At 33.6% G+C, this 27,407-nt stretch overlaps 1 protein-coding gene across 1 annotated transcript in view; it reads left to right on the top strand.

Moving 5' to 3' along the window:
- LOC134530339 (ATP-dependent RNA helicase me31b) overlaps positions 1-27,407 on the top strand; it is a 50,676-nt gene that overhangs the window by 10,236 nt on the left and 13,033 nt on the right. Inside the window, exons 2-8 of the mRNA XM_063365082.1 lie at positions 4,564-4,765; positions 15,745-15,820; positions 17,195-17,429; positions 17,512-17,655; positions 18,219-18,313; positions 20,244-20,366; positions 21,954-22,082. Coding sequence (XP_063221152.1) covers positions 4,698-4,765; positions 15,745-15,820; positions 17,195-17,429; positions 17,512-17,655; positions 18,219-18,313; positions 20,244-20,366; positions 21,954-22,082 — 870 coding nt within the window. The 5' untranslated portion in view covers positions 4,564-4,697. The remainder of the gene's footprint in view (positions 1-4,563; positions 4,766-15,744; positions 15,821-17,194; positions 17,430-17,511; positions 17,656-18,218; positions 18,314-20,243; positions 20,367-21,953; positions 22,083-27,407) is intronic.

Raw genomic sequence — 27,407 nt, 5'->3', positions numbered from 1 at the left:
CAACTGCACAGTACAAAAATTGTAAGAATTTTCTGAACCTTTGCTATCACAGAGGACTTTGATGGACTTGAGCTGAGTGGCACTTTTATGCTACATCACATGGGAAAGGAATTTGTGATGGTGTTGGGGTTACAGTAAAAAGGCTTGCTGCCAAAGCCAGCCTCCAAAATCCATTAGAACATCAAATTCTAACACCTTTTCAGCTTTTTCAGTAGGGTGTGAAAAATTTCCCATCCATTACATTTTTTTATGTAACCAATATAGAGTAAATAAATGAAGAAAAGATTCTAAAACCAATGTTTGAAAAAGCTGTGGCAGTCCCTATCACCCAGAAATTCCATGAGAGAGAGTGCAAATTACATCCAACCACAGCAACAGGGAGAACCTTTCAAGTGCCAGTAGATTTGATGGCTGAAGCAGCATAAGTTTTGGGCAAAGAAGAGAACTAACTCACCATTACTAATTAGAAGTGCTAAAAGAAGAAAATAAAAACTTCATTGAGTGTAAAGTAAGTTGAATTTTTTGTTTAAAATTAATAAAATTAAATTTAAAAAAAAATTGACAGATTGATTATTATTTAGGCTGACAAGCAACAAATTAACTGCATTTCCATACACATTAATCTACATTCAAAATCATTTCAATATACCATTGGAATACTATCATGAAACGTACACAACTTACTAAAGATTTTTGATATAAAATATATTTTTTCATCAAAAACAACAATTTTTTTTATAAAAAACTGAGGTTTTTTGGAAAAAAATATAAAGTGATGTGATACACTCAAGTTATATGTCGAATTAAAGCCATTATCATTCTAAAACAAATGGTACAAATTTGAACTTTCTAGAAAAAAACTGTGTTACATGCTTTTAAATATATCAACATGTTCCTACAAACTGGAGTTTTTTTTTAATTTTTGAAAAAAATATTAACTCAACAATCAAGGTGATAAAAAATTCAAATTTTTTGTCTTTTATCTGCTAAGCTAATAGATACTATCTCATTAAATATCAAAGATTAGAAGAAATCATGTTTTGACCTTTGGTTGATTGATGACTTGACCCAATTGCACATAAACATAGTAAAAAAAACAACTTTTTAGAACTTGTCATTACTTCACATGACTGGTTCATACATTATCTTGTGCTGGAGAAATACTGTTACTCTGAAGATTTGTTGCTTCTAGGGAAAAAATTCCAATACTGGGGTGAAAGGTTGCTTAGGTTAGCTACATACATATTATGTATCAACATGTTACGTAAAGATTTTTGATGTACTTGACTAAAACCAAACCATCCTTTTGCTTAAATTTTGTCTTTTTTTTTTCCAGAAGCTTCTAATCTGCAGAATTGCCTGGTAAAAAATATTCTGAATATAAATCTGTGAAATGTTAAAATAAATACTAATACACCAATCCCTCACTTAGCATGACTAATGTGTTTCTAAAAATGTTCATGTTAGCCGAAATGGCGTATTCTGAAGCATTGGTCTCCATAAATAGCAAGGTTAATTAATTTATTTAATGTGTGCCAAAATGTGCAGGGAAATATTCTTTACATAATATAAATGCGTAGAATAACACTCAACGATAAATACGTCACACCATTTATCTTTATAAGCCTACAATCTAATACTTTGTGTGATAAATATGAAACAGTGTAACGGGAGATAGTTGTCAGTCGGCTGATTTACTTGCCTGCCCGGGCGTGACTTTCAACTCGCTTCGCGTATCTTTCTGCGAACTTTCCAAACCATCCTTTACTGGCAGTGAAACCGATATTACTATCCAGATATTTACATTTAAAATTTTTTTAAATTAAGGTTCTTATGTGTGTATCACCGCTTGGCTCATACCCATCCTGTCAGGCCTGTAATTTTTTTCTTAATTGCACTGTTCATTTAAGAACCTTTTCCATGTGAATCATCTGTTTATTTCTGTTCTGGTATCTAAAGACAACAAACAGCATCAGACTTATACAAACAATTGATAGTCCTTATTTCGTACGATTGTGCGCACATTTGACTTGCTTAAAATTAAAGTGCGATCAACATGTGCATTATACTCTCACTTGGAAGCAGGATTGACCGATTTAAAAAAAGTTGTTTTTATAAAAAATTTTATTCTATTTTTAAATTATCTTAATTTTTTTAATGAAAGGTCTGGATTCCACTTAAATAGCAACAGTTAGCTCATTGTTTCTTGTGATTTACAGGAACAGCAAATTATATGCTGATCAAGATCTTATTTAAATTATCTGAATAAGTTTAAATTATACCCAGATAAATACTCCTCTTAAATTAAATTAGTGAATTGTAGTCAAAGTTTAAAAAAAAAGATGAAATAAATAAATTTATTATTTAAAAAAATTCCTATTCAGTAGGAAATCCTCAATTGTACTGTAAATCTCCATTCTGTGAGAAACCCCATTCTATGGATAATCCTCTTCCTGTGGAGAAATACCCTTTCTGCGGTTAAGTCCCAGTCAGATGTTCAAATTTGCTGGACTCCAGTTCTGTAATGTTACAACTTTTCTGGTTCAACATGATTGGCAGAAAGAGGGATGTTCTATGGCTTTCATTTGAATATACTGAGAATCAAAAAAACTAATTTAATTTAAAAATTAAATTAAATTAAAAAAAAACTGGCTTAAACAAAAAAAAACTTGGGGTCAGCAGTGGCGTGAGGCACATCGGGTTTAGGGAGGGCGTAGCCCTGGTCGACGTCAAATGTGTACAATGACTACCAATGTGTACAAAAAATGTAATGACTGACTTAGTTGCCTGGAAGTTCTGCATTAATTAAACGGGTATTTTCAATTTTTGGTCTTATGGTCAAAACTAAGGAACAATTTGGGAATTGAAAAAAACTTGCAAACTTGTTAAAGCAGGGCTGCCTAAAAGAATTGACAGGCCTCTGTGCAGTTGGGGTAGTAGCCCTCATAACACTACTTACACCATAAATATATCTATGGGAAGAATGTTGCAATATTGCTTCATTCATCTAAACAATCTAAAACATTAATTAAGGAAAAGTCATTTGAACATATTTAGTTAATGCACTCTTGAATTTGTAGTCCCATTATACTGCAAAGAAATAAAATTAGGTAATAGTATAGCCATTGTTAAAATCAAGAAAATATATTTTTAAATGATCTTATCATTGAAGTGCTTCAAAGAGTATCGATAAATCTATATAAGTTATTCAGCACCATGTTTGTATAATTAATTAATAATATCAAAAGTAATCACTTTTACCCTATAGTTTTAACATGTGGAATTAAAGGTCTACCTGGTTTAACTTTGGTGAATAACCCCTATAACCAATATTTAAAATAACTTATTTTGTGATATTGGCCTCTCATGAGAATACTATAGATTACGTTTTGGTGCCTAAACATGAGCAAGTACATGTATGGTCGATTATTTTCAAAATCATTATAAAAAACTGAGCTAGCAAAACCAACCCAAAAGTATTCATTGAGAAATACTTCAGAGGAAAAATATTTTTTTTTACATAAGAGCTAGAAAAGATAAAAAGAAAAGTAAATTTTTAAAATTTATCTCTTCATATATTTTTAATATACTTGAACCAACCAAAAAAATTACAATACTGTTATTAATGTGCACTTCTGTTACAAAAAGTTTCAACAATACCAAAGGTGTGCTTTTTCATCTAGAAATAAAATCCTGTGGGTTCAAACTATGAAGGACAATAGTCCTTTAATTACTGTGGATTTATATTTCACTAAATCCATGCGGCTTAGTTAGCAAGAATTTTCCACATCTCTGTCTACAAAATATACATCATACACTTTTTCTTTTCAAGTGTTTTCTAACATGCTTATGCTGGGGTGTGGAGTGGAAATTTTCTGAAAAATTAATAAAAATTCTGATTATTGTGTTTTTTGGTTTTTGGAAATTATGTAATAATATCCCATTAAAAAACTTAAAAAAATTGACATCCGTTAATAGCAAATTGAGACATTGCTTCTCAGAGCGTGAATGGAACTAGCATGGGGATCATATGTATACATACTGAATAATAAGTAAGGTATAAACTGTGGCAGGTTGATAAGCATGCATTCTGTTGTTGCTCAGTTATATTGCAACAAAGTAATATTTTCTTGGAATCTGTACTTTATCTATTGACTTTTATTTTATGATACTGTTTTATATATTTTATTTTAAATGAATGAGAACTATTTTATATTTAAAATACTGTTACCTCAAATATTTTGCCCATGTCCTGCAGTATATGTAAGAGGACATCTCCAAGGTCATGCTTTCAAGGTTTTGGTTTTTTCAGTCCACTGAAACAGTTATACATCTGGTATAGCCTTTGAAATCCATTTTTCTAGCAGATAGATTTAACGCATGCCGAACATTTGTACATCGTCTTGCCATTTGGTAGCAACATTAAATTGTGCTACATTTGTGAAACAATGCTAGTTCAAAATTACAATTCAGTGGACTTTGCTGATAATGTAGTCTAGTTTATGTGAACCTGGTTGACTCTGTAAACTTATAACATTAAGTTGATTAAATTTTTTGTTTCAGGTTTAGTCCAAAGTGCTCCCATTTTTTAAAGGTGCTAAGTGTACCTTTAACAACTGTACAGAGGAAGTGAATTTTCTTTCCGCATATTGCAGACTTTTATCAGTTTGTAGGCCATTTTTGGCCTCATCTCAGACATGATGATGACAGAAACGCGTATCACTTCTTCTAATCACATCATCAACAGTATCAACAATCAGAAAGTGTAAGTTTATATTGAGTCCTGCATTACTGCAGATATATAAATATTTGATACTAGTGTTTTTTGGGATGCTAATCTTTTAAAGCAGACTACAAATGCTGCATCATTCAGTTTAAGTGTTGGTGAATGTATTGTGGGATAGAAGTCCTTTAGTGTGAAATGTAAAGTATGTTACAGTAAGTAGATTCCTGCAGAGAGAGAATCTTTAAAACTGAGAGAATTTAAATTGAAAAGTGGTCTTCAAAACCTGTGTATGTAGGAAAAAACTGGATTAGTAATTTTGAATACTAGTGTGTTAGTTTAATGATTTAAAACCAGTCTGTATTTCAGTAACAAATTTAAGCATTGTTAATAACCTGTTATTTTAATAATTAATTAAATATGAAAGAAATAGTCAACGCATAAACTGTATTGCTTTAAGTGAAAGAAACACAATTAAATGTTGTTTCTCATTCACTTGGTTATAATCACTAATGTATATAGATTCTAAGTTGACAAGACTGGCTGTTGTGTTGCTTGGTATTGATGGAAATGATTACTGTGCAGTCTGTATTGTGCAGGAAAACATTTATTAGTCAGTTTGACATGTGTGGTTGAAATGTTTCAATATAGCCCAAATTTATTAATACAGTTATCAAGAATGATTGCTGGTATTTTTAATTTATTGTAAATTAAGGAAATAAATGATATACACATATGGCATCTTATAATATCCAGAAAATGTTAGCTCTAGCTTAGTACACTTTGATGCTAACTTCATTTTAATTCTCGTGATGTTTTGACAGATTTCAATTTCCTTACACTTTTTTTATTCGTGTCCCCAGTTACAGTTGCGATTGCTGCAGCGAATCTCAGTTTGAGGTGCTGAATGTTCGTTATCTTATCAGCGTACACAGGGTTTTTTTTTTTAATGTATCCTCATAGAAAAGAGTAAAGAGTACCTGTGACCTTGTACGACCATGAGAGTTGGAAAGCCACGTGCTTGGGGAGGGGATGTGAGGCTGCGAGACTGCCCTGTTAACTTCCATGTGGCAGAATGTACACCATTTAACAGGAGACTGACTGTGTTATATGCTGAAGTGAAATTGATTGTCACAGAGCAACTGAAGTGGCAGAATTTGCATCCATAAACACTACAAATCGTAAGCAATCAATTACATAGTGAGATTCAGCAGAGTTGCCACTTGTCTGGAAAACTGGGAAATGTTGGGGAATTTAGGGGAAATTGGTGATATATCAGGGAATTTCATTTTTTGTCAAGAGTTTTTGAATATGAGTTTTCCAACCATTTGTCAAATACCTGCATACCTGAATCAGATTTGTTGTCTTTTAGTGCTAGGTATGTATGTACACATTTACGCATGCATGCTTTGTATCTGTTGAAATTCTAGTTTACTTTTTACTTGCCTTGAACATGGCACTTTGTATTCTATTGTATTGAGCTCTGTAGTGGCATTTTCAAGGGTGAGTAGACAAACTGGGGTGCAGTCAACCTGAAGCTGATATGTTTTCTTATAGTGCTTTAATGCACACTAGCTACCTACCTGTTACAAATATAGTTCATGGTTTACTGGGACTTAGTGTTGTATGGAGGTGTCTAGTAGCATTTTTGGAGGTGAGTAAACTCAAATTGGGTAGCAGTCAACCTAACACTGATATCTTATAGTGCAAGATTACAATTGTCAAAGGAAAATGTGGAAATTTCAGGAAAATTAAAATTTTTTAAAGAACCTGTACCCTGAGTGGGTGCAAAAACATTATTTTAAGTCTTAAATCAAAAATTTTCGTGACACTCTAAACCATTAGGTATTTTAGAAGGTACCAAATGTGCAAAATTGCATACATTTATTTAATCATTGTAGATGACCTACTGATGTACATTCCCTTTAGTTCAGCACCTGTAGGCCTAAATATGTAATTTTTACTTGCTAGAAAAATTTAATACTAAAAATTTACTTGCAAGTGGAATATTATCAAAGTTTATTTAAATATGATTTTGGTTGAAAATTTTTATTTGGCTATTTACAGGCTTTGTCTTAAGGCGATTGGTGCATGGAAAATATTACGACAAAACTAATTTAACTGTACATATTTATTTTTAAGACATAATATACCGAGGATAATTTTAATAAACTTTTTTTTACTGAGTTATGTCATTTTAAATGCATTTATTTTTATTCCAAGCCAGAATTATTTAGAAAACACATAATTATGTTAAACTTAAGTATAGTTTAAGAAACGAGTGTAAGAATAGGTTTCTGCACCTATAAAAGTAAGAAAAAATATTTTCATCGTCAAAATTACAGTTTAATATTGACAATTTCCATTGATCACTGCTGGACTACTTCAGGAGCGATTTAAGGAATAAAATTAAATGAAAATGAAAACATAATTGGCAGAACACTATTGAGTTATGTATATATTTTCATATCCTTTTGTTTTTGATACGATCCAACTCAAAACACGCCCTCTGGAGTGACAGTTCTAGTGCTGCGTGTAAAACTCTCGCCGCCGGGAAGAATGTCCCCGCGACGTGGCGCTGAGGGCGGCGCTTGTCAGAACCAAGGAGCATGTAAGAAGATCTGGAGTGGACATGTGTAGGGCGAGAGCGAAGCCAGCCGGTTGCGAAGAAGGGTTGAAAAGAAAGAGGAGGAGAGCGTATTTCTACTGCGAACGCAGCCCCAGCCCACTTGTCCTTGAGGTTTGAGTGGCGCTGGTGTGCGGCTACAATGGTGATTTCCTGTAGCGCATATGGCTGAAGAAATCGATGGAATTCCAAGCCGGATGGCGTTGCTTTTCACATGTATTAAAGATTTTTTTTTCATTTGTTAACTAAATTAATTCCCAAAACTTTTGAAGCATCAGAAAAAATTGGCAAATGTTTTAAACAGAAGTAACTAATCTTCGAACTTTTCGAAAAAACTAAGAAAACTATTTAACAAAGAGAAGTAGTTTCAGTTGTATAATTCTTTACTTTTTTCATATATTTCCAAAACGTGACGATCAACGACAGATCTGGGAAAAAGCGACAAAGCTGAAAAATTGGACTGCGTCTCCGAACCATGCATTGTGTACAGTGCATTTTGAAGACAAATGGGTCTTAAGAAGCGAAAATCTAACTCGATTAAAGGATGATATGGTGTTCGGTATATTAAGGTTTCCCTCAAAGGAACGGTTTCACAATGCTTTTAAGATATTAGATAAATCCCAACATAAGTTTAAAACATTTCTCTTAAGAGTGTGCTTCGTAGCATTAAAAGACGTGCCTTAATTATTTTGCAAATTTATCATTGTTATGGTGACGATGTCAGGGGTTTTCGTATTTTTTTTTTAGAAATATAGTACAGTATGTATTAGCAACTACGTTAAGAACTGTTATTTTATTCACACAGAGAAAATAAATACAAAATGCTAAAATTTGGCGTCTGTCTTTTTATATCCTATATAGGCTTGTTATTATATGTGTGTTGTAACATGTATAAAAATGTTAAATATATTCAACAATATTTGGTAATTATATATATTTCAAAACTTTTATGTACGCTACTTGAAACTACGTGAAAGGTTTTTAGTCTATAAAGGCCTATTCTATGATTTTTTAAAATTATTAATTCTTATGCAAACAATTAATAAAATTGAAAGTTTCTTACATTGTCAGTATATGCATAGCATTACAGTTATTACAAACAATTCTCTACCAGTGTTAAGCTAAGGTTTGCATGTTACGTTGGTTGAGTAAGTAGACTGGAACATGAACATGATATTGAAAAGACTTCTAACTTCTACTAATACACGTATATTACAAGAGATTTGTAATAGATTAAATTAAGTAAGTAAGAATTGGTTTTTTATAAACGTTGTGTATGAAATTATAAAATTTGAGAAGTATAATAACAAAAAGAAGTGCGTTACGAAGACATATGTCGGTAGTGTTACCCACTGAAACATTATTCCCACTTCAACTCTCTGTAAAAATAAAAGTATTGGGTTGAATGCGTCTAGAGTGGTATATAAATAAAATTTGAAGCTTCTTCCTAATTTCATTCGCAGGTGTCCCCCACCTATAGTTGCAAACAAAAATTTTTCCTCGATGTTGAAATTTACTCTGCGTATTCACAAAAAAATTTGGCAGTAAATAGGTATTTAATTTTTAAAAATGAAAGTATTCATGTTTCGAAAAAAATATTAAAGCGGTGTGGGGAAGAATGTTTACAGATAATCCAGTAAAATTTTCAGTTTGATTGTTTTGATAGTTTCGGAGCTGTTGCGAGTTTAGTTTGGAGGATTTTTCCGCCGCGCGAGACAAGTTTGGCTCGTTTTCGTTTTCTTCCAGCGTAGAAAGCAGGGAACAAACGCCGATACCCGGCTTCACCTCGCATCCTTTGCTGGCCTTCCCTTGTCCTCTCCAGATGTATTACTGTATATTAGCTCCATGGTCAGAACCAGGTAGTCAGGCGGAGCTCCGGCCGGCTGGCAGCAGCCTGCGGGTGGGGAGGGGGAAGAATGGGGTGTAGAGGGAGGACAAGAGAGGAGGCAAAAGAAACGAAGGGTCTGTCAAGGTCGCGCTCATGGAGCTAATATACAGTAATACATCTGGAGAGGACAAGGGAAGGCCAGCAGAGGATGCGAGGTGAAGCCGGGTATCGGCGTTTGTTCCTTGCTTCCTATGCTGGAAGCAAACGAAAACGAGCCAAACTTGCCTCGCGCGGCCGAAAAATCCTCCAAACTAAACTCGCAACAGCTCCGAAACTATCAAATCAATCAAACTGAAAATTTTACTGGAGTATATGTAAACATTTTTCCCCACATCGCTTTAATATTTTTTTCGAAACATGAATGCTTTCATTTTTAAAAATTAAATACCTATTTACTGCCAAAAAATTTTGTGAATACGCAGAGTAAATTACAACATTGAGGAAAAATTTTTGTTTGCAATTATAAGTGGGGGACACCAGCGTATGAAATAAGTAAGAAGCCTCAAATTTTATTTATATACCCCTTTTGACGCATTCAACCCCATACTTATATTTTTACAGCGAGTTGAAGTGGGAATAATGTTTCAGTGGATAACACTACCGACATATGTCTGTGGAACGCACTTCTTTTTGTTATTATACGTCTCAAAATTTATAATTTCTTACACAACGTTTATAAAAACTAATTTTTACTTACAAACCTCTTGTAATATACGTGTATTAGTAGAAGAACCAACGTAACATGCAAACCTTAGGTAAACACTGGTAGAGAATTGTTTGAAATAACTGTAATGCTATGCATATACTGACAATGTAAGAAACTTTCAATTTTATTAATTGTTTGCATAAGAATTAATAATTTAAAAAAAAATCATAGAATAGGCCTTTATAGACTGAAAACCTTTCACGTAGTTTGAAGTCGCGTACATAAAAGTTTTTTAATATATATAATTACCAAATATTGTTGAATATATTTAACATTTTTATACATGTTACAACACACATATAATAACAAACCTATATAGTATATAAAAAGACAAACGCCAAATTTTAGCATTTTGTATTTCTTTTCTCTGTGTGAATAAAATAACAGTTCTTAACGTAGTTGCTAATACAGTACTATATTTCTAAAAAAAATTACGAAAACCCCTGACATCGTCACCATAACAATGATAAATTTGCAAAATAATTAAGGCACATCTTTTAATGCTACGAAGCACACTCTTAAGAGAAATGTTTTAAACTTATGTTGGGATGTAACTAATATCTTAAAAGCATTGTGAAACAGTTACTTTGAGGGAAACCTTAATATACCGAACACCATACCATCCTTTAATCGAGTACGATTTTAGCTTCTTAAGACCCATTTGTCTTCAAAATGCACTGTACTGTGTAAGTAATAAATCAGTCTTAAAATCAGTTAATTATTTTGTCTTCCTATTTCGTATTCTAATTGAGATAAATATCAGATAAGCATGTGTTACTTGTATCACGACATCTAGGTATTGTTTATCAGTAATTAATATTTTATTTTTTTGTTAACTAATGTGCATAGGGCAGTGCACTAGACATCACTACCTGTGTGTAGTGTTGCGTTACACTTTTTAACGCATTAGAGTTTACATAAAATGATAAATCCAAAACTTTGTTTAAAAGTATAAATATCAGCGATCAATTTAATTAATGTCCAGTATAACTCAGTCAGTAAAACATTCGGAAATATGTATAGGACCTGTTAACCTAAATATTTGTTAACAGTTAAACTGAACTAAGATGTGTTAGTGGTTTTTTCTCTCCGTATATTAGAGGTATGGGACATCAAAATACGCATCTGTCGCCCATTTACTTTAAATACAGAATTATAAACTACATATTGTGAAAACATTCTGCAGCAGTTTTTGCTGAACGGAAAAACACGGATGAGAAGACAGACGAAATGTGTTTGGTAAGTGATTTTTCGTCAAATGAAATGGAACAGGACAGTGCTTATCAGATTGAAATTACAGAACTACTTTGTGCAAGGTATTTTACAAAGACATTTCAAGAGAAATTACCTTTAAATGAACTAGATCTTGCTGACATGGAAGAAATAGACTTAGATTTAGAGGCCAGGCCCCTTTAAGGTGACAAAATTTCTCTTGAAGGGCTGAAATATGTTTCTGGCTATATAGCTCACCGTTTCAGAAATAAATATCCCGACCTTGGCACTACGGATTTCAATTCGGAGGACGATAGCTGGATACATGTACAATCAAAGGGTAACATAAAATGTCCCACTAATGAATTTTTTGAATTAATAAAGATCGCTGAAATGTGTTTTGATAATGTTCATGGCAACAATTTGTGCAAAAAAGAGCGGATTTTTGAATCACTGACTAAAATTATTTGCTTAACTACTGAAAATAAATATCCAGAAGAAGTAATATACTGTTTTGTCAGGACAAGAACGTATATGCGTATCAAGTATTTGAACATGAAATATTTTAACGAACAAGACCAAAAACGCAAAGAAAGAAATAAGATGAGGAAAACTACCCTCTAAGATTTTTCAGTGTGATAGAGTCCACTTTCCTTCACCATAATATGTATGTTCATAATTTATTTACGATGTTTTTTAATTACTATATTTAAGAAAAGCATTTATTGTGAATATCGCAGCAATTATGTAGGGCTTAAGGTATTTATTGTATTCCAAATATTGTGTATGTCATTTTTATTGCCTTTATTAAAATTAATATATATTTTTAACAATGTAACAAAATTGCGATATTTTTGTATTGCTATTGCAATTTCATTTCTTGTAAACATTATTGTAGACTTTTTCATATTGAAATTAAATTTGCTATAGGGTTGTTTGTATTTTAATTTTACAGTTATAAGATTTTTTATATGTTGTTTACTGTTTACAAACATTTAAAAAATATTTCCTTAACCATATTTCCATTTCCATTGCAATAGTCTTGTTAGTTTTTCGGGTAACTCTTCTACATGGATGATAAGATGGCGCGACATCTAAAACATATCACACCACCTTTACATAACTATAAAACTAAGAGGTGTTTTCTTTACATAATATTAAAGCACAATGTTTCCTTGTGGCGTAGGTGATTTAGAATTTCCATTTATCTAGAAAAATGGGCTTTCAGAATGTTTTTTAACACAGTGTTTCGGAAGGTTTTTGAAGAAAAAAATTGACTACCGGTTTTATTTTTTTGCAGCTGAATTCGGGCACGTGCATGAAATATAATTAATCCGTAGGAAGCGCAATGGTTTAAAGTATTGATGTTGAAGATTTGAAAAGATTTATTGAAATAGTGTGAGAGAACGAGCGAGTTGAGTGAGAAGATGTGCGGGAGTGGAGAGGTTAGCTTTCAGCCACATGTGCGCAGTTACTGACAAAAAATAATCCATTCCGCCTCCCCATGGCGAAGGATGAGTGAAAGAGAAACCTGCTAAACCTTCCCCTCCTCCGGGCACGATAGAACCTTATCGGCTGTGTGTTAGAGGGAGAGCGAGATACAATCTTCGAGGTTTTGTTAGTTACCGCTAGATGGCAGGCCGCAGAGCGACCACCAGCGACACCCTTCCCGTATGAAGGCCATCTTGCCACTGACGAGCTGGAACTAAGCTCCTGACCTCCCTACATAGGCATCTAGACTCTTTAGTGGTCATATGATACAAAATTGTTTTTGGGCCTGTGACCGTTTTTTACCGTGCACCAATCGCCTTAAGGGACCTGTCTAGTCTGGATGTGTGTTAGTGAGGCGCGATGCTCGCTGGTGCTTCCTAGTACGGTGTTGCCTTTAAGCGCAGGTTGACAGGCATGCTGTCTTCTCATCGTCCATAGGACAGCTGTGAAATTTGGGCGGTTACCAAAACATTATATGGCATAGAAATGAAGGTAAAGGTGTTGTGCAGCAAGTCCCTTAAGTGCTTTCAAGAGTCTGTACCGATTGTATTATGCCTAAAAATTACTCTGAACACATGCCTTTTAGCCATTTTAACTTTTCTAAAATTACAGTTTAAAAACTTAATTCAAAATCAAAAGTACTTTTCGGCCTTCAGCAAATTCTTAAATGTTTTTTGTAAACAGACCCCACTCTGATATCTTGAGTAGTTTTGAAATTTTGTTTTTCCTGAAGCTCTGCACACCGAATGTGTGCCTGGGCAGATGGTGCCCTTAAACCCGGGAAATATCTGGGAAAATAATGACTTATAAAATGCCTGTGAATCTCAAAATAATGGTGATTACAAAACAGTTAAATGGAGTGATATGCTATAATAGCAGATGACCGTTAAAAAAAGTCGTGAATTGTTTTTATTCCTCTTAATACTTATTGCTGAATTTGACATTGAATTTTGTTTTGCTTAGTTGATAATGCATAGTTTTATTAATCATTTTTGTGCTCCATACGCTTGTTTTAAGTGTAATATTGGCTGTGCTTACAAATCATTTGTAATTGCTAGATGTGATATGTACTTGCAGAGAAGTGGTGTAAAATAGGGTAAGGTGTTTAGGCTGTTCCGTTATGGTGTGGGAATGGTGATGTGATCATTCTGTGCCAACATGCCGAGTGGTGAAGAGAAATGTGATGGTTGATTTGAGCTCTTTTTGACTCTTGAAACTGCTTAATTCATGACATCATGAACTAATGAAATAGTACATAATGGTTGTTTGCAGCATTTTGAAGAAGTTATAAACACTCAATTCAACCCTGTGTACTCTTCATACTAATAATAAATATTTTTTACAGGCTTATATTCAATTATAGTAAACTTCATTTGAATTCTGATTGTGTATAACTGCAAGTTCAAACTTTATATCTTTTTTATATCATGCTTAGTTTTAAGTCCATGTCTGTTATTTTTTAGCAATTATAAATAAGCAATTTTTGTGTTACTTTAGTGTTTTATGTTATTTTTGTGTTCATATTTATTTATGTACTGTATTAGTGTTCATCTGTTATCACTGCTAGTGTGGTACTCTTTCCCTCATGTGTTGGCCATCTGCAGTTCTGCCTGCTGGTACTAACGGTGGTGGAAGTCCATACCTTTGCAGTGATTACTATGTTTTTGTCTTTACATGTCCTACCCACCATTGGTCTTATGACTGTCGGTGGGTATGTTAACAAATTTAAATTAAAACATAAAAAATAAACTTTTGTACAAAGATCAAGGTAAATATTAAACTTTATTATTGTTACCATCTTGTTTCAGAGCTATTTTATTCAGCATATATCTTCCTATACATATTTTTATTGTTTATATATTTATTGCATAATTTTGTCAGTATTTTGAAAGAGAATCCATTTGTAAATTTTTTTGTAAGCAATTATTGCAAATGGTTGTCACTTTTTTGGAAACTAGAAAATCACTGTTTTCACCATTTTAGGGAAGGTAGACTATCTTGCGTCCTTGTGGTTTATTTTCTTCCAGTGGATACAAGTTATGAGCCTGTTGGTAAACAGTGACATCTTTTTAATGTGTTACCACCTACAAAGTTTTCCAGCTTATTAAAGCCTGAATTACAATAGCCCATCACATCCGTCACCTGTCCGTCCCTCAGTCGTTCGTCTGTCGGCCGCAGAGTGGTTTATAACACTGTTCATTCGTCATAGTATATTTCCATTTCAATGCAGACAACTGTTGAGAAAACTTAAATTTTGGGGGAAAATTCTCTTATGTAACTATATTAGTCTTGTAAACTAATTACTCATAACTCATTAAACTCCTTTTTTTTTTCACTCTGGTATTTATTTTCACATTTCCAGTGTGACCATGCATAATTAATAAACTTCTGTGACAGTCAATTTTTGTTTATAAAACAGCTTTTCAAATGTGTTCAAACGCAAGATGAGAAATAATTTTGGAAGCAGCTAAACAATTAAATTTTAATGCATTCTAATACTCTAAGATTTGATATGCAAAAACCTAAATGACTTTTGGAGGTTATAATTTTATCTGTCCTATCCATCAAAAGTATGAAGTTAACATACTTTTGATGGATAGATGGAATTTTTCTGGCCATATTATTTGCTACAGGTCACGTGATTGACAGAGGGACAGAGGCTAAGGGCTATTGTAATTCCAGCCTAAGTTTAAAAAAACTTCACACTTAGCCTATAATCACATGGTAATTCACTCTTTTGAAAGTTTTTTCTAGTTGAAAAGATTAAATTTTTCCATAGAAGATTCTTAACAAGTTTTGATGTATTGGATTTTAATAAGGTTTAAAAGCATAGAAATATGGTTTATAAGCTTTGTAATTTTGGATATTTTGCTGAAATTAACATTGCAGCAAAAATTTTAAAAATAAAGGTAGCCTTGACTTTTTAAAAGGTTTAACAGGATGTCCTATGTTGGGGATAGCTTAAAAATTACACTGATATCATGGCAAATTTGGATATTTTGTAGTATTAAAAGCAGAATATAGTGCACTTTTTTCAGTCTACCATTTATTAGCATTTGTTGCCTATTTTAAAAATTAACAAGTTTACTCTGTTTCAGTGCAGAGAAAGTCGATGATATGGGATGGAAGGCGAAACTGAAAATTCCACCCAAGGACAAGCGGATGAAAACAAGTGTGAGTACTTACAGTTTAAAAAAAACCTTGATATTAAATCTAATGTGTACTTATATATTGAGTAGTGTTGAGATGTTTAGGCATTTTTTTCCCATTTCAATTAAAATTGACATTTTTTATTTATTACTTTGGTATTTACTCCGTATCACTTATCCTAGTTTTTTCCTTGATCCAGATGGCATGATCCCATACACATCAATCCTGTAGTATATGATGCTTGCTGTTTGAATTTAGTATGTCAAAAGATCCTAGACATAACGAAAACTTGATTTTGACAATACAAAGTCTTGTGGTAATGTTTTCTTTCATATACAATTTGTGATCATAATTTATTGTTATATCACAAGTTATGTCCAGGTTCTTTCAGCCTACTAAATTACAAACAGCAATTACAAACCACAGGATCAATGAATACAGGATCATGCAATCAGGATGAAGGGATACATATGGATATGGGATACGAAACTTTTACCATTAATTTTATTTATTACATAGCTTCTTTTATTTAGTTTTTTATAATTTCTCGTGTTTAGTATTTTAGTACACTGTAGCCTAGTATATAGTATAACATTTCTCGTCCTGGTTTAAAGTTATTAGACTTCAGAAGAATCATAAAGTTAAATTTTTTGTAAAATAAAATGTGTGTTCACGTATAGCTATATTAAATTTAAAAATTTTCTAGGAGCCCCAATGTAGGCATTGAGTATTTGTTGTTGGTGGCAAAATTGGGCACTGTAATCACGTACTTATGACTTCAGTAAGATGCCAATGGCTTAAGTGAAATACATACGTTAAAAGTGCAAAACATGCTTAAAACTGAAACAAAATTCCATTTTTAAAGATTTGATTTATGATAGTGACTGAAAATAACTAGTTAGGATTAAAATTAATTTATTGTAAGGTATTTTGTACTGGTGTTCTCCTGTAATTGGTTTAGCTTACACATGCTTATTTTGGTAGTATTCTTTTTTTATTTGGAGTTTACTTTGTTTCCAGTTTGTACTCAAAAGGTCCAGTCATTTTTGTGATGAGTGCTGTAATGACATATTTTTTGAACTTTTAACAACCTGAAAATTGCAGCAATATAGCTAACAAGTTATCCAATTTTTACTAGTTTAAACTGCAAGTTAATTTTTTTTTCTGTTTATATCCAAAATTATGTAGGACATTTTGAGTATTTGTTGTGACTAAGATGTGTACTGTTAGTTATTTGATCTGTAAATTTTGTTGTCATTAGACTAGGTAATCATGATGAGACATGGATTCCCCAGCATTTATATAAATGATAAAATCCACATCTGATTTGCAGTTGGTCTGTTTATAGTTGATTGTATAATCCTTCCTGCTGACCAAGAGTGCTGTGGTTCATTCCAGGATGTCACAGATACAAGGGGCAATGAGTTTGAGGAGTTTTGTCTGAAGCGTGAGCTCCTGATGGGGATCTTCGAGAAAGGGTGGGAGAAGCCCTCGCCCATCCAGGAGGCTAGCATACCTATTGCTCTCTCTGGGAAAGACGTTCTCGCCCGTGCAAAAAACGGTACGGGTAAAACGGGTGCCTACTCTATTCCAGTTTTGGAGCAGGTGGACCCCAAAAAAGACTTCATTCAAGGTGAGGCACGTGCTGATTTGTTTGATTATTAGCTGACCTTGTGTGGAATTGTTTTGGGACTAATGCGAGCTGTGTGTTCCAGCACTTGTGATTGTGCCAACACGTGAATTGGCTTTGCAAACTAGTCAGATCTGCATCGAACTTGCTAAGCACATGGAAATTAGGATCATGGTGACAACTGGTGGTACAAACCTCAGAGATGACATCATGAGGATTTACCAAAAAGGTGAGGTTTTCAACTCAGTCCACTATTAAATTGAGTGTCTGGAAAAGTCATGAAAATTCTAGTGATAACAATTTAAAGGCAAGAAGTCATGCTCCAGTCTACCGTCGCCCAGACTGAGAGCTTCCTTCATGTGATCTTTGATGCAGTCATACACATAATAAAAAGCATGTGCATGGTTATGTTTAAAGTTTAAAAAAAAAAAAAAAATCTAGGTCTGCTATGAGTGGTGGAGCTGGGTTTTCTTAATTTCTTTCAAATAATTTAAATATAGGGAAATTTTTACTACTGACTTGTGTGCACACAGTGTCAACACAGTGACAGTGTAAAAAAAAAGTGGTGGTTTTTCTTGTGACTGGTTGAATATTTCTGTATATGCATGGCCTACAACTTTGGAGATATAGGAATGGTATGTTATATGCTCTGACCGCTCCAATAACCTAATGATGCGATAAAACATTTTGAATTTCATAGGATGGAAGTGCTCTATTTTTGTGTAAATTTGGTGTTTTATTTTAGCAGTTTCAAATGATATGCAGGTGTTATATTTATGATTTTTGTTTCAGTTCAAGTAATCATTGCTACACCAGGTCGCATCTTGGATCTAATGGACAAGAATGTTGCAAACATGGATCAGTGTAAAATTTTAGTGTTAGATGAGGTAAGGTGTTATGAATACTACATATTTTTTGCATGTAGAGGTGGAATTTTTTTTATAAGCCAGTTTAAAATATTAACACAACAATTTTGTTTGTAAAACCAAATGTTATTTTTCAAGTACATATTTTCAGCATTTTATGTTTATGACTCAGATGTGTTTAGTGGAGATTAGCTATCATAACTTTTAGAATAGAAAAATGTGCTGATAGTAAACGTGTGATTTCTTAGCTTAGTTTGGTAGTAATTGCTGTGCAAAAATAAGAAGATAATGTTTAATTTATGGTTTTGTAAGTAGGAAATTTTATACAAAATAATTTACCTTTATATGATAGAAATGTTGGGACTGAACAATATTGTAAGCAGAAATCAGGTATAGTGTAGTATATTTTAAGAAAATATCAGATACTTGGCTTACTTTGCTAATTTTTCTTCTTGGATGAAAAAACTTTGAGCATGTTATATGGGCATTGTTTTTAGGGGCTGTGCTTTAAATGATTTCAACAAAGAAACAGTAAATGCAGTAGAACCTCGTTAATCTGTGACGCGCTAATTCGGGAATCGGATAATCTGGGACGATTTAAAAGTGCAGGAAAAAAAGAGAAGTAAAAATTGTCAGTGCTTAAAATTAACATCACGTGGGCCGGCGGCCAGCATACACTGCAAGCCATTGCGTGGGCCGCCAAACTCTGCAAACTCTGCAACGCTGTTTGTACCGACCCTTTGTGTGGCCCCCTTTTCAGCTGTCATATTTTTCACTCTTTAAACTTGAGGGGGATGTCCTGACTTCTGCTTCCCCCCTCCCTTTGTTTGAATGTTGTTTCATGTGCTGCTCTGAGTTACTTTCCGCCTGCCAACGCAGGGCAGGCGCCTGGCGAGTGACGTGTCTGGCTGGCATTCCGCTGGACGAAGGGGGGGGGGGGGGGGGGAGGAGGAGGGGCCTACCTAAAATTTATGTGTGCAAGGTCAGCACGATCTTATCTTTCTCTCTTCCACTGTTGTAAATGACCCTGAACTAATGGCTAGGCAGTGCTGTATTTTTTTAAGCGGAGACACTAATTAGAAGACTGCCCTTATCGTGATAAGATTATCGGGGTTTATTTTTTTTTACAGGATTTCAGTTATCCGGGCATCGGTGGGTCCCAATTAACAGGAATAATGGGGAGTTTACTATTTTTTATCCATCTGCTGCCAAGGTGCAGTAAGCCTTGGGGGATGTTACATCACATGACCTTGGCCTTAACCCAGCTGCACGCCGGTGTCTGAGAAGCTTGACAAGACCTTCAGGGCTTTTAATCGCTAGTCCGTGAAATTCGTAACCCGTGATTATCTCGGTCCCGACCATCACGAATTAACGAGGTTCTACTGTATTTGTTCTTGTTCCGGAAGTAGTACTCCAGTTACTGAAACCATTTTGCTCCACTCGTACGTGCTGAAACTTCTTCACCAGAGTTCTAAACCTACTCAGAAGGTGGTGAAAAGGTGTAGAAGTGTGTTTTGGCAGGAATTGTGAATAGGAAATGTGTGTTATATAAATGTTGCATCTTTACTTATCACATAACAAATTTCATGGTTTCCTTCATGGTTTGCATTAAGTGTATCGTTGTTTTTAGGAAAATATTTAGAAATTATATATAGGTACATGATTTAAATATTAAAATCAAATATTTTATAATTTAAATTTTTTATAGAATTATTTACATGTTAATGCAATTGTGTTATACAGAATTTATTAAAAAAAAATTGTTAGTATTTTTGTGAATCACAGTTGGTAATATATAACTTTTTTGTATTTTATACACCTTCAAAGTTGCATAATTTGAAAAATGTTACATCTCGTGCAAAGAAAGCCATGATTTATGTATTTTGCAGTACCAAATATCACAACTATAATTTTTAACTTTTAAAATGTTTTTAATTTTTTTTATTTGAAGGCCGACAAACTTCTGTCACAAGACTTCAAAGGAATGCTGGATCATGTAATTTCTAGATTACCCAAAGAAAGGCAAATACTGCTCTTCTCTGCTACATTTCCTCTCACAGTGAAGAATTTCATGGTAAGTTTCATACTTTCTTTGATCATTAGCTTAATTCTTTAAAAAAATGTTTGTTTCAATCAAATTTTTTTGGTTTATTCATCAAATAAGGGCTGAAAATATTTTTCCCCTTTAAATTCAAATTTTAAAGGGAGAAATTATTTGCTTTGAATTAATTTTTTCATCATAGTAATTGCACTAAAAAAAAAGGTATAATTGGAATTAGGATTAGTCAGGGTGGCTACAAATCGGGAAAAGTTGGGGACTTTGCAATAAGTTTGGGAAACCTGGAAAAGTCGGAATTATTCTAAATAAAATAGTTTTGTATTGTAACGGTTTTTTCAAGGGTCATTTGGTATAAAAACGTGACCTGTATCATTTTCAGTATTGTCTGCATATTACTGTTCACCCATTAATCCATGCAGAATTTTTCTTAAAATGTGTGTTGAAAAAACAGGGTGCACAGCTTATTTAAAACAGAACACTGCATAGCACTTATTCCTTTAAGCTCCGGTTTTGATTAACCTGCTGTTGCTTAATGAACCAGACATCTTGCTTGTGGTTTGAAAGTGCATATTTTTTTGTGGAAAAGATGTTGAAATGCTTATCGAAGGTTTGCAGTTAAGATTATCTATGGCAGCTGAAAAACCATTAAATGATTAAAATTGATGAAATGTAAACTCATGCTATGGGAAGTCTGCGGATACGTGACTGGAGGGAAAAAATAAGTGTGGCAAGAATTACTGGTAAACTACTTGTAGTACCACAATGCCCTCTTGGATAATAATTGGAAAAGAAGGGTGTTTTGAAATTTTATTGTAATTTTTGTGGAAAAGTGGCTCTCTAGAATTACTACTTAGTCTTATTTTGGTAACTTAATTGTCTGCTACAATTCATTTGGGTTACTTAATTAATTTCATAATGTTTTTATTCTCAGTGAGCTCTGTATATGAATAATAAACTAGAAGTACATACTATCACATTTATTTTGACCTATTTTGAATAAATTTAAGTTCATTTTTTGTTCACTCATTTGTCTGTTGAATACTTGCAATTTAAAAAAAGAATGCTAATTAATTTTTAAAAATGAAATAGCGTAACAGTGCAAAATCAGGGTCTGGGAAAACCTGGAAAAGTCGGATTTCATTTGAGATTTTGTGTGGCCACCCTGTCATAGATATTTTATATTATAAGCATAAGTAGCACTCATTTATTAATACAACTAGCTGCAGTACCCGGCGTTGCCTGAGTTGAAAACAGGGTGAAGGGAACCTTTTTCGAAATCAGATGTAGTTAGTAATTGTCTTCTTAATTTGAATGTCAAGTGCAAAATAATTTTTAACACTTTCAGATCCCGACAGACGTTCTGCCAGTGTATAGTTATTTACCTGTATATATCGAAAAATTGGTGGTCTGTATGTAATCTGTTACATAATATAATTCTGTTAATATTACCCCCATCTGCTTTTCGTATAATATAATTATAGTTAATTTGGATAGTACTGGAATAGTTTTTTACTAAAGAAAGTTAATGAACTCTGGAACTTAGTTTTAACACTATATATATATATATATATATATATATATATATTTTTTTTTTTCTTCAAGGATAAGCACATGCGTGATCCCTATGAAATCAACTTGATGGAGGAGCTGACTTTGAAAGGAGTCACGCAGTACTATGCATTTGTACAGGAACGGCAAAAGGTCCACTGCCTCAACACTTTGTTTTCCAAGGTAAGCAATATTTGCAATTAATCTTTACTGCTGTTGGAGCCACATTGACTGAATTGTCATCTCTTGCTTCCTACTTAGGTTATAAGGGTTTGATTCCTGGCAGAATACAAACCAGATTTTGCAAGTGGTTTTTCCCCACAAATTATTTTTGTCAATACTTCATATCGATTTCCCAAGAACATCAGAAACTGGTGAAAATTAATGTTGGCAGAACATCAAACTGCAGACAAGATTTCATAACTCCACCAGTGTGTGCACCTATGAAAGTCCCCAATTTTTAGATCCCTAAAATGTTCTATAATCAGACTATAATATAAACAGTATTGAGAAACACTGTAAAGTCAATAAAATTATAAAAACCTACACTAATATACACATTGATTTGACTAAAAAACTTAAATAATTAAGATTTATATGGTGATTAACAAATAAAATGTCAATGCATTCAAATGAAAATGGACATAGGATTAATTTACTAAATAAGCTCTCGAGATTGAAGATATGTATTACAATAAACTACTATTTATGTACTAATTAAAAATATAATGCCCGTGTCAATTTCGAAAAAGGGTGGTGGGGTGCAGAGGGCTTGCCTGTTTATATATTTTAACATTACTTTTAATATAACATAGTACTCAAAATATTTGTGGGTGGTAAAAAGTTCTATAGATTTTAGTTCATTAAGTTATGGCAGATGTGATGAGACATGGATTCCCCATCACTTTAATGGTAAGTGAGAAGTCCAGTTCTGATCTGTCCTTTTATCTGTATTACAGTTTTCCTAGTTACATGTGGTGTCAGCTTGTTAGAAATTTGTATTTTTTCTAACATGCAATGAACAATCTTTGAATAATGTACCTTGAAATTACACTACTTGGAAAATATTCAAGTGTTTTAATAAATTGGTCACTTTATAGCTGTAAGTAATGGTATGAGAACTATCTTCACCTTCAGTTTTTCTACGTCTTCTGCGTTCAACATTATCAACATTTATTAGCCCCAACAAATATAAGTTCTGCTTACTGACTAGCCAATGAATTGAAGTGTTAAATAATGTTTTGCTGATTATCTTTACTCACAAATTATCGAAACACTTGAATCTGGAGCAGTTAACATGGTGCCTCTTGTTTATGAATTGAAAGATGCAGCTTTTTCACGACACCTTCAGATCTACCAGTCTTCTTTCTTATCTTTGTTGATTTATTAGTAAAACCACTATCATTTTCATCTTTATCAGTTAGAAAGCATCATTAAAATAAATGTTTTACACACAAAGCCAACAACATTAATTCACGTGAATCCTAACCTCAAAATCACAGCTGTCAGTATTGGGACAATCCTTATTTACCGGTATGTCATGGAAATTCCCAGTTTTATTCCCCTCGAGTATTGACAAAAACATTTTTAATATCTGTTAATCTTTTGTAGAAATTAGTGATTGAAAATGAAATTACCATAGATGAAAAATGTTAGACCATGTGACTAAAAATAAATAAAAATATTGTGACATTCTCAGTTCTTCGCTTCTACCCTTCAATGCTTTCCAATGGTTTTCAATATTTTGCACAAATATCATTTCTGAAACTGATTTCCAATGGTGAAAATTACCCTTAGGAATGGAACTATGCCTGTAAGATAAAATTATATATGTATTTAATTGTTGATAATATGTTGTGATAAGTGATCTTTTATTTATGGCAGATATGATGAAACGTGGATTCCCCAACACTTACAAGTTATAAGTGAGAAGTCCGGTTCTGATCTGTTGTTTTATCTGTGGAACAGCTTATCGCTTAGCAATCTGTACCACCTAATTAACATTTCAATTTACTTTACAGGAGGGTCAGAAAACTGCTTATTTTCAAGTATGTATTTAATGTAATGCTAGTTTTATTTTAAAACATTTTAAATATTTTTTACTAAAAAGCAATAGTAACAACTACCTTCCTCATATTCCCTTTGCATGGAGCCTACTGCAGTTTAGTAAGTCTATATGTATTTAGGCGGGTCTAGTTTTTTGCGATGGTGCTGCCATATCTAGGATTTTTGCAGTGATAATTCTATCAGTGTATGCGAAACATCCACTAGAATGCATTGGAACCAAAAAGTCAATTTCTTCAAAATACTAGGTGGTATTTTTTGCTAAGCAACGTTAGTAATTTTTTTGTCATGTCAATGAAACTTAAGTCTGTGCTTTAGATAGCTCAGATCTGCCAATGACAAATATTTTTGTATTTCGCAGTTCTGTGTGTTCACCAAGTCAATGCTAGACAATGTTCTTATATAAAAATAGTTTTATAGCCTCCAATAACATTGCCATTTTCCTCTCATACGTGTGTGTCCAGAGGACATAGCTTTGCACATGCAGTTATGTGGTGTGTGCGTGAGCTCATGTGCGCACACATGCCTAAAGGTAATTCAGAATTAGTTGAGGTTGAAGCCAAGCCTGCTGTCACATTTAACATAATACTAGTTTACCAGTATTATGTGATAAATGGTAAAGCATGTAACTCATATTTGGAATAATTGGTTCTAATCCACGTCAAGCTATGGTTATTATTTATCATTACTTGTTATAGACATAGCATATCTAAGTTAAATTACATCTTCAATCTCTCTGCATTTTGTTGGATTTAAAATGACTTTACGGTTGAGATTTTAAGCCCCAGTAATGCAATAAGATAAGACTGCCATTTATCTGTCCGGCTGTAACAACACAATTGAACTGACAACATTGTCAGACCTATGAAGACTGGAACTGTGTGGTTAAGGGCTTCGCCTACCCAAGCTCACACACGGTGCGCAGAGCTTCAGAAAAAACGCAATTTCAAAACTACTCGAGATATCTGAGTGGGGTCTGCTTACGAAAAGCATTTGAGTACGCTGAGGGCCAAAAAGTACTTTTGATTTTGGATTAAATTTTTAAACTATATTTTTAGAAGCGTTAAACTGGCTAAAACGCATGTTTTCAGCATAATTTTTAGGCGTAAAACGACCGGTACAGATTCTTGAAAGCACTTGCATTACACCTTTATCTTCATTTCTCAGCAATGTAATGTTACGGTCAGCGCTCAAATTTCTCAGTTATCATGTGACGACGAGAAGACTGCGCGCCAGTTCAGAGCTTTGTGTTATAGAGACGATACCGCGCTAGCAGCACCAGCAAGCGTCGAGCTTATCATCCCGCCTCACTAACACACATACACCTCTGACGAGGTGGGCCCCTTAATGTTCAGTTCTAGTCCTTCTTTGCCCTTCACTGTAAGTTTATTTAATATAATCAGTACTTCAACGGGCCTGCTGCCAAGGTCAGCTACTCAATCCTGTTGACAAAATTTAAATATCCTGCAAAATATGAAATCTCACAGGTTTGCCACTTGCCTGGAAAACTGTCGGGTAATTTATTTTTGTACCAGGGATACCAGTGAATTTATTATGACCTGAATTTCTGACAGGAATACCAATGTTTTTAATCGGGTTGGTTTGGGTCGGCTAGATGCTCGTGCGTGAGCACTGAGTGTTGCTAGTTGAGTGGAATAACTATTCAAGTTACTAACTTTGGTTTTGAAGCCAATAATTGCAAATTGCCTAAGCGAAAACAGGTTAAGTTGGAGAAAAGAAAGAAAACATGCTAAATTGCCTGAGCAGAAGTAATTAAAAATGCAGATAAATGTCATAGGAGGCTAAAAGGAGCCAACTGAAATGAGCCAGTGGGGCAAAATGAGCCCCCGAATGAGGCAGAAATTTGCGCTCGGGCGAGCCTCTGCCATCTACCTCGTGAGGAGCTACGGGCGATACAGAAATGTGTTTGGTATTGGATGTGGATATATTCTCTGATTCTGGTGTTTTGGAGTCAGTTGTGCCAGTGGTTGTGAACGATGGGCCATTTTGTCATGGTTTGGTGTCACAATTTTTCTGGCGTGGCCGCCCGACCGTCAACACGTTCATCGAATTGGCGTCAAAAAATAAAGCAACATCAAATTTGTTAAATAATTTTATTTATTTTATACACAGCATTCCCGTTCAGCATGTTGGAAATTCATTAAACCAACCCCTGACTGCTGTAGCCCAAAGACAGCATATCCAGAATTTTTATGTCATGTATATTTTGAATTTGATGTGTTGGCTACACGACCGGGAAAATCAGGAAACTTTGAATTAGCAGTTTGAATATTTTTGGTGCTGGGAAATCCGTGAGAAACCCGGGACTTTATGAATACTGCCAGTAAATTATGGATTTAATTTTGCCCCCTCTTAATGACAAGGTGTCATAGTAATGATGTCGTACAGCTAAATGTGATTATTGCTCTCTTGTGATGCCTTAATATTATGAAGTTCCGTCAGAGGCGCCCAAATTCTGCCTTCATAAGTTAAAACTTCTCATCATAAGCAGAAAAGAGAATTTTAATTTTCTGTGCAATTTTTTATGTATATTTGAAATTAAAAATCTATTATAAATACAATTACATGATATTCCAATCTAGACACACAATTAAGAGATGTGTGTATACTATGGCTTTTAGTTTTTCACCAAGTTCATTCTATTCAATCACTAGTATCAACAGGCAAGGTGTTCTAATATATTTTAGTTCATTAATTGATGGCAGATATGATGATACATGGATTCCCCATCACTTTAATGGTAAGTGAGAAGTCCAGTTCTGATCTGACCTTTTATCTGTGTTATGGTTTATCTAGCTACATGTTGCTAGCTTTATAGAAACTTGTCTTTATTCCAATGTGCAATGAACATAATTTGAAAAGTTTCCATTGAAATTACACTACTGGGAAAATATTTAAGTTCTTTACTTTTCAGAAATAATAAATTGATGCCATTTTGAAATGGATGTAGTGTGGTATGTCCTAGATTTGTAACGGGGCAAACCAATTACAGAAAGAGAAAATTTTAACATTTGGTATATTTTAACAGGTACTTTTTGTCTACTGTAACGCTAATTTAAATAGGGCACAAACAACGTTTATTCTCTGTGCAGAAAGACAAAGGTGAAAGTTGTTAGTATACAGATCCAATAAATGTCCTGGAAATTTTAATTTGATTGTTCTTAAAAATATAACATATATTTGTGTTTGTCTATGTTCGTGCCCACCTTAAAAGTTACAAAACTGTTGGTGGGCATGTCACAAATTTAATAAATAAATAATTAAATAAATAAATATCATCCAGGAAGAGGTATAAAGTCTCAGGTGTATTGGACTCAATTTCTTCAAAAAAAAATTTATCTGTCTGAGGAGAATATGTTTCATAGACCGTGGAGCAAATACTCTCGGATTGCTGCAGCTTTCTTTACAATACGCAGACTTCTG

Source organism: Bacillus rossius, chromosome 3, assembly GCF_032445375.1.
Source record: "Bacillus rossius redtenbacheri isolate Brsri chromosome 3, Brsri_v3, whole genome shotgun sequence".
In the NCBI taxonomy this organism is placed as follows: Eukaryota; Metazoa; Arthropoda; class Insecta; order Phasmatodea; family Bacillidae; genus Bacillus; species Bacillus rossius.
Note: the sequence above shows the minus strand (reverse complement) of the source record. Positions and strands in the feature narration are given on the sequence as shown.